Below are 9,364 nucleotides of genomic sequence, written 5' to 3'. Positions count from 1 at the left end.
GCTTTTGATCATAGAAAGACTTTCTTTCTTTCTTTCTTTCTTTCTTTCTCTTACAGGATGGGGTGTGACAGATTATTACAGTAACAGGAACATGTATCCACCTTTATCCATTTTCCTTTTTGCCTATCTCTTTATTGACATTTCTGTTTTTCCTATTTCCATCTCCTTATTTTCTCTGTATTTATTAGTATACTGGTATCTCTTTCCTGACAGAGTTACAGAGACCCCCCAGCAGGAATTTTCCTATTACTTTACTGAGATAGACATGAAAAGGTTTGGGAACCCCTCTTTTGGATCTCAAGTTAGATGTTTTTGTGTGTTAATTCAATTCTCCATTCAGGTAACAGAGGATGCAATTTTCTAGAGTTTTCCAAACTTTTAAGAATGTTGGGTAGTCTGGCCAGGAGATCATATGGAGGATCTTTACTGAAGTTAAGACAGGGTCAAAAAGAGCAAAGGCTCTCATCATTCCTTTGAATCTACATTTCAACATTTCCCCCTACAAACCCAGCACTTGTGATCAGAAAGGATGCACCAACCATTTGCAGTAGTGTGCATTAATGTAAATTTACTATAGGTCCAGTCTCCTTGCACTTGAATGTCCAGGCAGCTGGTTGTTTGGTGCCCCCTGCTGCTGTATCTTCAGTATGTTGAAATTCAAGTATTTTCCTGGCAGCATTGTGGATTCCAAATGATTTCTGCTTAAACAGGAACTTTCCTTGAAATTGCCCGTGGCTCTGCAGATGACCATGACTCATCACGGGGCTTCACTGTGGATCTGTCTCTTTCTCTCGTTATTACGCACACACACACACACACACACACAGAAACACACAGACGCACACACACGCACACTGTCCACCACCCCATCTTCATTCCTCTCTCATGCACATCACCATATCACATACACACATGAAGCTAACACTTTAATACTGAGACATTTTGTCCAAGCTAAATCAAAATAAACTTGAAGTTACAGTTATATTCATATTTATTCATGTCCATCAATCAATGGCTTACACAATATTCATACATATAGATCTCTTTTGACATCAAATATACACAACATGAGACAACAAAACACACACACACACACTGCATCTTTATTACAGGATGTCTGCTAAGGTGAACCACTATCTGAGAAACACCTACCAGATCTCGTCGGCGTGGGTACGACGATGAAACCGCCCACATGTAAATATAAATCTCTGAACACCAAAATGGAAGATGTAGCTATCAATATGCACAAACACACATGTGGAATGACTGTAAATATACAACTCTTCAGCTTTAAATAAATCCAATCCATAAAGATTTCATTGTTCATTTCATGTCATGATAGAAATTATTACATTGAATGTGTGTTGCTTAGAAAAAAAACAACTGTAAACAAAAACAAATACTTCAAAGTCATTTTTGTCGCTTGGTTGTCAAAGTGGCAGAAGCTTGTTCATGAGCCTTTAAACCACAAGGAATGAGCATGCAGTTTTGTTAGCCAATCAAGTGAGGAGTAGTGGTGGTGGGGGGGGGGGGGGGGGGCACAGTGAGCAGACAGACAGCAGGGATAGGGGAAGGAGGGGATGTTTTACCAGGAAAAACATAATTTAATCAACACTCAACATAATGACAAACTGGGGAAAGTGTTACACTTTGAAGTCCAGCAAGTTGCAGTCGATCTTGTAGTAGACGTAAGGATAATACTCCTGCTGACTCAGGTTTAAGCCTGGGATGTCCATCGCCGACTGGAACAGAGAGACAAGATAAACCACAATGCAGTCCATTAGTGTACATAAGTACTATTTTAAGACTGGGATAATAGTTTAAACTTTGAAATGTGATGATGATTACTTTTTTTTATCTGACCAAAACTGCATTTAACTATCATTTTCTCATTTTTTTCCAGCATTACTGCTGCACAGTCTTGCAGTATTATATGTAAAGATATTTGGACAGAAACAACACTGTTTTAATGTTATGGCTGTGTAATAAGAATACTGAACTGATACACATCATTATGTGTGCACTCACGTCGATGATGGCTGCTGCACTGCTGTCCAGATGTTTGTACAGATCGTTGAGCACCTCCCTCAGCTTCTTCATGGTCTTCTTGTTGGGCTGCAGGAGCATCGCCTGGAAGTTCACTGGCAGGCCATATCTGGAGGAACACCACATGACATGAATACACTCACCACAACTGTAGGGGCAGCACACAGCTTCAACACATAGCAACATCAAGACAGACTATAACTGTTGTAAATGAATGCAAGCAAGCGGTGTCAAATAATGACCCTTCTTTTTTCTTTTTGCTATACGCATTGTATGATGACAGTACCTTAAAACAGATTCCACAAAGACCCTCAGTGCTTTGATGTGGATCCATGCTATGAAGGCTTCACTGAAGTTCACTTTCAGCCATCGGACAAGCGGGCCCTACAGATGGGAAATACATCTTAGAAAGGCTATTCCTTAATCCTGCCCATCTGGTTTGGATGTAACAGTGCTATAATAGTTATAAAAGAGCGAAGAAATAATACATTTGCATTAGATATTAAATTACAGAACAGAACAGAAGAGGATGGTGTTGTTTTCCCAACTTTGTCCCCAACCAGTCTTCCACTCCTCCATTGTTGGCTTTTTTTTTTTTTTTTTTTACAAAACTGGTTGTTTGATTTTTTGCTGAGGCAATGGTTTGTGTGAGGTTGGCATTTTCTTCTACTGCTGGCTGTGTGGTGCCAATATTTTCTACTGCTTCAGGCTCTGTAATTGTTTGTTTTTTGATTAAAAAAAAACGACAATTTTTTTCTTGCCCAGAGCGCACTGGAAAGAATTCTCCAGTCATACATTTTCATGAATCACCTATGGTAGCCCACGGGGGTCAGTAGTTGTATTCACGCATGAATATTTAACAACTCAACAACAACAATAAAAAGTCAACCGGGTGAAATGCAAAAACATAATACTCCTAATTATGAGGGGCTTTTGTGCCCCATTTTTTATTTCATGGGCATTTTATGAACAATCAAGGTCATTATTGTCCACGTTAATTTCTGACCCTGGTTCTTATGACCTGGGAATGACTATACAAAAGACAGACATTAACACTGCAGCCCTCACACTCCTCTACTCTATCCCATCACTTACAAACTGCTTCTTCTTATCAGTGGAGAGGCGAGTCATCTCCTCTTTGTCTGCCTTCATCTCCTCTTCATTGTACTGGAAGTCTCTCACTGTGAACCTAGAAATAAGATGGAGGGGGCAGAAATCAGTTAGTCAGTTAGTAGACTGGCTTCTTTTGAAATTAAGCAGATCTCCTCTCATAGAAACTGCTCTGATATCTTTTTTTTCTGTGATCAGTGTGTGATATAAGTGTGTCATTAGCTACATAATGCCTCTTACTTGTTCTCTCTGGCCTTGTGTCTGAAGTCATCAATGGCCTTCCTGAACAAGGTGACGCTGAACAGTCCACTATCATTGTCTTCAAACAGCAGACTGGAAGAAAAGAAAGGTACTTTGTCATATTGTTGTAATGCCATTGGTAAAACATGCAGCACATTAACTCCTGAGCATAGTGGGCATACAAACATTTAACACAAAAAATTACTTTCAAGTAAACGTAAAATCAAAATGATCTGAGAAAAACAGCCCACTAGAAAATGTAAACAATTCATAATAAGTACAATACTAAATCTTCCATGAAAACATTCTTACTGCCAATTTTATCATTTTGTTTACCTGCTGCATATATGAAGAAAACAAATGTTGATGTAGGAAATGGTGTCAGACAGATTGCAGTGTTTATTTCATCTATCATTTTTTAATACGGCAGTCTTAATGACACAACTTACTTTGTGGATCGAGGCACCACCATCTCAGCCAGCGTTTCATATGTTTTCTGCCAGTCAGCGTATGCTGTCCTGAAAAGACAAAGGAGAAGCAGATACCAAGTTAGGATCCATCTCATTTATTTTTATTCTAAATTATGCTATATTCTCTCTTCTGAAATGGTTTGCATCTAGGGAAACCTTGTCATTGACAGGACAGTAATACTCACTTTGGCACAACTACCAGCATAGTGATGAGGTACTCTGAGTCAAGTACGAAGTCTTCCTTCTTGACAATGTCTGCCAGGCTCCTGGTCAGCAGGCTCCCCCTGATGGCACACAACGGCGTTGCAATAACACAACCCTAACATCTCCACAGTGGCCAGTGTCGACAAAGCATTTCAGCCTAACTTTTCAGACCATGATGACACGGTCATGGCAACCTAGTGATCCTTGACCCTTGGTGTGCTAGATAAACACAGACCATGGAGAAACAAAATCGCACACACTCTTAATGCACTGCAAATTTCTTCCCAGCTGAGGTGCACATATAAACCTAGAAAATATGGACTTAAAAACTGACACTGCAAGAAGTCACATTTATTAACCCTTACTTAACCAAGCAAGTTGACTATGCACACAGTCTTTTTTACAGCAAAAGTCTGAGAGACTAGCTTCAGGGGAAGGGAGTTTTGCACATACACACACATGTTGGAGCTGCCCGATACAACCAGAGTGCTGTGCTGCTGGCCATTTGGAGAGATTAAGGGTTATATACCTTGATAATAGACGCTTTGATGGTAGTTGTTGAGCGTGGGGAGGATGCATTTTATTCACTTTGATAACTACAAAAATGTAGACTGTACAATGTAGTTTACTCACGCATTCTTCCTTTCAAGGTTCTGCAGGTTTCCCTTCAGGTTGTTGTAAGCTGATGCTCTGGCCTTCAGGTCATTGTCAATCTGGGTTACTTGCTGTAAACAATGAAAAGAGATTTTATGACAGTGATACAGAAAATACAGTATAAATGCCATTTAGTTGACACTTTACAGTACCATGAGTACATATATGCTTAGCATGGGTGGCCTCAATGGGAATTGAAACCTTGCTCTGGTGATGTTGGTGCCACACTACCATTAAGCTATACAAGACCACAATACAGAGAATATTATCTATATATCTATATAAATATCTACACATGTTAACGCTGATTTGAAAATTAACTATATTTTTCCTATCAGTTGAGAGACATACCTTTGAGATGATTTCAGATATGTTTTTAAGCGATTGTTTGATGGGATATTTTGCCATGTCCCATTGAAACCTTGTGATGTAGGTGACAAGATCAACTGAAAAAGGAAACAAAAGGCACATCATGCTGTTGTTATCAGCTTCAGGTAAAGCTAATAGTTTGGTAAAGCTAACCTTTCATTACAGTGTTCTCAGGCACAATTAAAACATTATTATATGCCACTGATCCATCAATTAAATTGTTAGCTGGCTTTTTCAGTCAGTATTGACAGAATAATATTTAGCATCACATTAATGAAATTAGTGTGTGCAAATATTGTTTAAATAATGGTCTACACATTCTCAAATTTATAATTTTACCTGCACAAACTTGCATTTCACCAGGATTATTATCATAAGTATTACATAAATATTATTATTGCCCAATAAAACTTGCTTTGGACCATCCTATTTTTTTGTACCAAATAAAGTACAGGCATTGTGTGGCAACAGTCATTGTACCTCCGTTGGCCAGCAGGTTCTCCTGTACTTTGTCTCGGCTGTCCTCCAGCACGTCGGCCATGTACTGAGCCACCTTCTTCACCACACTGTGAACAGCCAGGAGATATCAAAACACACCGTGCCAACACAAACTGTGTCCACACACACACACGTGTAAACAGACACACACACACACACTGAACAGCCAGGGAGGCAGGCAGTTATAGCTGGCCAGGGCCAGTACTGAACAGCCAGAGACACAGTCATTCATAGCCGGTGCCAACCACACACACACATCCTACGCGCGCATGCATGGACGCGACATGCATGCCTCACATGAACCCCCTCCCCTCCCCTCCCCTCCACTCATCACACACATTCACATCAAAAGGATTCACACATTACTGTTAAAGCAATTTATGATATAGCATACTTTCATAGTTCCACACTTTCACCACACTGTTCAGCACATCAAAGCAGAACTGTGTCTACAGTAGCCAAGCAAAGGAGAGACTGAGAGCCATATTTGATGTTTTGTCCAAGCCACATTTCATGCCAAAAGAGGTTAGTTCTTAAAGAGCCATATCTGCCGCTTGTACTACAAAAGTGCAGCTTATATATTAGCTTATATATTATCTTATATTATATAGTTTACTTTATATCTAAAAGATCTCTTCAGTGGTCACAGAATGGACAACAAGCTAAACCAATTAAAAAGCATTACTCAAAATAATCAATACAGATATTAGTGGATCCAATTTTCAAGCATTCAGTGATTTAGAGTATTCTCCTTATTCAGATATTTTGGACAGAAGGTTTCAAAAAGGAACTTGACTGAAGACGAGCTGTGGTCTAACAAGTGAAACCATGTTGTAATGTTGGCCTTTCTCACAGTCTCTGAAATGTCCACAGAGGAAGCGAAGCGGGGCTCAATCAGTCAATGACTGTGTGCGAGTTTTGGATGTCTTTTCCAAAAGACTATAAATAACTTTGTCAAACACTAGCAGCACATAAGTCATCAGGCGTAAATATGACTAAAGAAAGAGCTGCTTCTGTGTCACCCAACTGCAAATTGCTAACTTTAGTCTGCGAGCCAGCTAGCCTCAAGCCTGTGTGAAATTCCTCATTGTAACAAGGTAATGGGGAAGGGATTAGGGAATGGTCAACTCTCTACATCAGGGAATCAAGAGGACTGTACAGGTTAGAGGAGATACAGCATCTTTTATAGTTGCCCTTTAAAACATTTAACATAGGCTGCATTCAACACTAACACTATGGGATAGGAAAGAGACTACATACAATGATTATGGAAGCCCTTTAAAATGACAATTCAATCACCCGAACAATAATCCTTCAGGCAGGAGGCCTAATAGTGTGGTAATAACAATGGTCAGTCCTAGTTTGAATACTGCAGGGTAGCATACCTTTCAACAAAGGAGTCTAGTTTGGCCAGTTCATCAGACAGTCCCACCAAGACATCTAGTGTCCCCACCTGTTTATGGACACAAAAGCAAAACGAGACATCAGCACATCATCACTTTTGAGTCATAAATCCTGAGATTTGGGTCTTTTTGAACTCAGTGTGGTTGTGTTTACACAGCGACATCTGGGGTTCAATCAGCCTTCAGTGACATCCAGGGGCCCTATGTGCTTAGGATGGCGCCTCTTTTGTCCAGAGCCCTTCATGCATTGCTAACAGTTCCAGGAGAGCATGACAGCCCCACGTGGCAACAAGGTCAGTGGGGTTGCTTCACCTTGCAGCACAGAGAGATACCGAACCAGCCTGGCTGTGCTACTCTATGGATGAAAGCTTCACCAAACCTACATATCACCATGCAGGCAACGGATTTGTTTAGAGACTGCTTCCCATTCACACAATCAGCTTATTCTTGACAGTGGATAAATCAAGGTGAGTCTTCTTGGTCATGATCTGATTTTGTTTTTTAAAATTAGATGGAAAAATAATTGCTCATTGCACAGGCTGTAGAAAATCATTAGAGTGCAATGTCCATGTTCAGAATCCCAAAGTAACGTCTGAATACCTTGTCACAGGAGAGAAAGAATGGAAACATGACAAGCTGAGAACCCCATAAATTCATGCTAACCTTGAGGTCTGGGACGTTGAACTTGTGGTTGGTGGAGAGGTTGTTGGTACGCGTGGTGGCCACCATCATTTTGTCCCATGTTTGCTGGCAAGTCTTCTCTCCGGGCGCAGAGATCAACCAAAACTCTGTCATGGTTACAGCAGGCCTCTGACAACTGGTTTAACTGGAGAAAACTGAGAGGAGAACAGTGTGCACCGTTTTGTTATTCTTCTGAATGTTAGGATATCAAGAATTAAAAAGACAAATAAGGTTCTGTTAATGTTATCCCATCTTCCCATTAAGTCGGTCCCTTCATCAGTAATACTGCTATGGCTAAAATAAATGAGATGAAAGTGCACTGTTTTTACCTGTGGTGTGACTTCAAAATAGTGTAGCTAAAAGTAATGCTGCCAATACTGCTGCCATGAAGAGTCCTGCCTCCTGACACTGTGTGTTAATCATGAAGCAAGCTCACTGATGAGATGATGCTAGCAACAGTAGCAGTAACAGTAGCTCATTTAGTGCTAAAGTCCATTACGTGGCTCGTGTTTTGTGGACTAATGTTTTGTCAGTATCGTTACTGTGGGAAATCCATAGATGAAGATTAAACGACACTGTATGCAAATTGAACCTGGAAAAAAACAGATGGTTAACGTAAAGTGGCTAACAACCAGCAGGGATTAGCGGACGTTAGCTTTGCTAACAACAACAACATAGGGTGGTTTTTGTGGTTATTTGACAATTTTACTCACCTGAGTAGGAAAAATGTGACTGTTACCCGCAAAATGATATTGTATAGCGTTTCTACGGCTTGATAATTCTCATAGTTGCCATTCAGTTCAGTTCGTGAGGTCTCCTGACAGCAGCATCAGAGTCAGCTGACCTGCTGGGGGAACCGGAAGGCCTCACACTCCGCTCACTGACAAAACTCTTCAGCGGCCACAGCTGGTGGGCCGGGGGTACTGCAGAGAAAATAACCTGTACAATACTGAGAATGGGATTCTGTATTGATCCCCATAGGACAATTCCGTTAACTTATTCGAGAGGGAGGTCAGAGTGCAGGGTCAGCTACAGAACAACAGGAATTCAGACTCAATTAGACTTTAGCAGGGCAACTGCTTGCCAACATGGAGACATGAAATTGGGTCCTTCGGTTGAAGGAGGGAGCAACACTAGCTGGTTACATGGCAAAACACGTGTATTAGGCTACTACATAGCTTAGTGATTGTCATGAAGAATAGGGACTTCATTTTCAGCATTAGGCAGGTCCAGTGTACAATCCATTTCTGGGAAAACATTTTTCCATTCTTGATATGGACTTTCAGTTCACTTCCTGAATTAAGAGATATGATAAGACCTCCACCCTGGACCTGAGTGTCAGTCTGTTGTTTTATGAACAGCCCAAATGCATTATTGCCTCATTAATGAAGGAGACAAACAATCTTGGATGCCCAGTCAGCAGCATTTGAGGCATTTGAGTTGCTAAATTTGGAAAAGCCGGGTCGAGGTTTCCTGACTCTGGGTGTCTCCTGCACAGAATTCTAGGAAAACGCCCCCAAAGGGATATGTTTATAGTTCAGTGGGTCTGGGGTTCATTGTTTGGGACACAATGCTTGGTCTGCCTGGAGCCAACCCTAGACATCAAACGGCAGGGTGAGTTTGCCCATTGCTGGCCATGGGCCAGTCTGCCGGGACGTTATCAGGACACGCGCACAGTCCATAATCAGT

General features: G+C 40.9%; 1 protein-coding gene across 1 annotated transcript; it reads right to left on the bottom strand.

Moving 5' to 3' along the window:
• Window positions 1-973: 973 nt before the first annotated feature.
• On the bottom strand, window positions 974-8,520 carry LOC139656745 (V-type proton ATPase subunit C 1-A-like). Its single transcript, XM_071534362.1, has 13 exons — window positions 8,389-8,520; window positions 7,658-7,830; window positions 6,977-7,044; window positions 5,574-5,659; window positions 5,076-5,170; window positions 4,704-4,795; window positions 4,052-4,150; window positions 3,846-3,914; window positions 3,397-3,489; window positions 3,142-3,235; window positions 2,333-2,430; window positions 2,029-2,155; window positions 974-1,742 (listed from the first exon to the last, which is right to left on the bottom strand). Exons 2-13 carry the CDS (start codon window positions 7,787-7,789, stop codon window positions 1,644-1,646), a joined length of 1,152 nt encoding a protein of 383 aa, XP_071390463.1. The 5' UTR covers window positions 7,790-7,830; window positions 8,389-8,520; the 3' UTR covers window positions 974-1,643.
• Between the last annotated feature and the right edge of the window lie 844 nt (window positions 8,521-9,364).

This window comes from Centroberyx affinis, unplaced genomic scaffold (genome assembly GCF_046629955.1).
Source record: "Centroberyx affinis isolate AG114_WGS23_722 - 3 ecotype Tasmania unplaced genomic scaffold, CSIRO-AGI_Caff_v1 ptg002522l_1, whole genome shotgun sequence".
In the NCBI taxonomy this organism is placed as follows: Eukaryota; Metazoa; Chordata; class Actinopteri; order Beryciformes; family Berycidae; genus Centroberyx; species Centroberyx affinis.
Note: the sequence above shows the minus strand (reverse complement) of the source record. Positions and strands in the feature narration are given on the sequence as shown.

What these genes read in the sequence shown, in the direction of transcription:
- LOC139656745 (XM_071534362.1), bottom strand. Translation starts at nt 7,789, where the DNA reads ATGACAGAGTTTTGGTTGATCTCTGCGCCCGGAGAGAAGACTTGCCAG. An exon ending in GTGGTGCCTCGATCCACAAA is followed by an intron (nt 3,490 to 3,845) that starts GTAAGTTGTGTC and finishes CTTTTCTTCCAG; the next exon opens with TCTGCTGTTTGAAGACAATG. An exon ending in GTGCAGCAGCCATCATCGAC is followed by an intron (nt 1,743 to 2,028) that starts GTGAGTGCACAC and finishes TCTCTGTTCCAG; the next exon opens with TCGGCGATGGACATCCCAGG.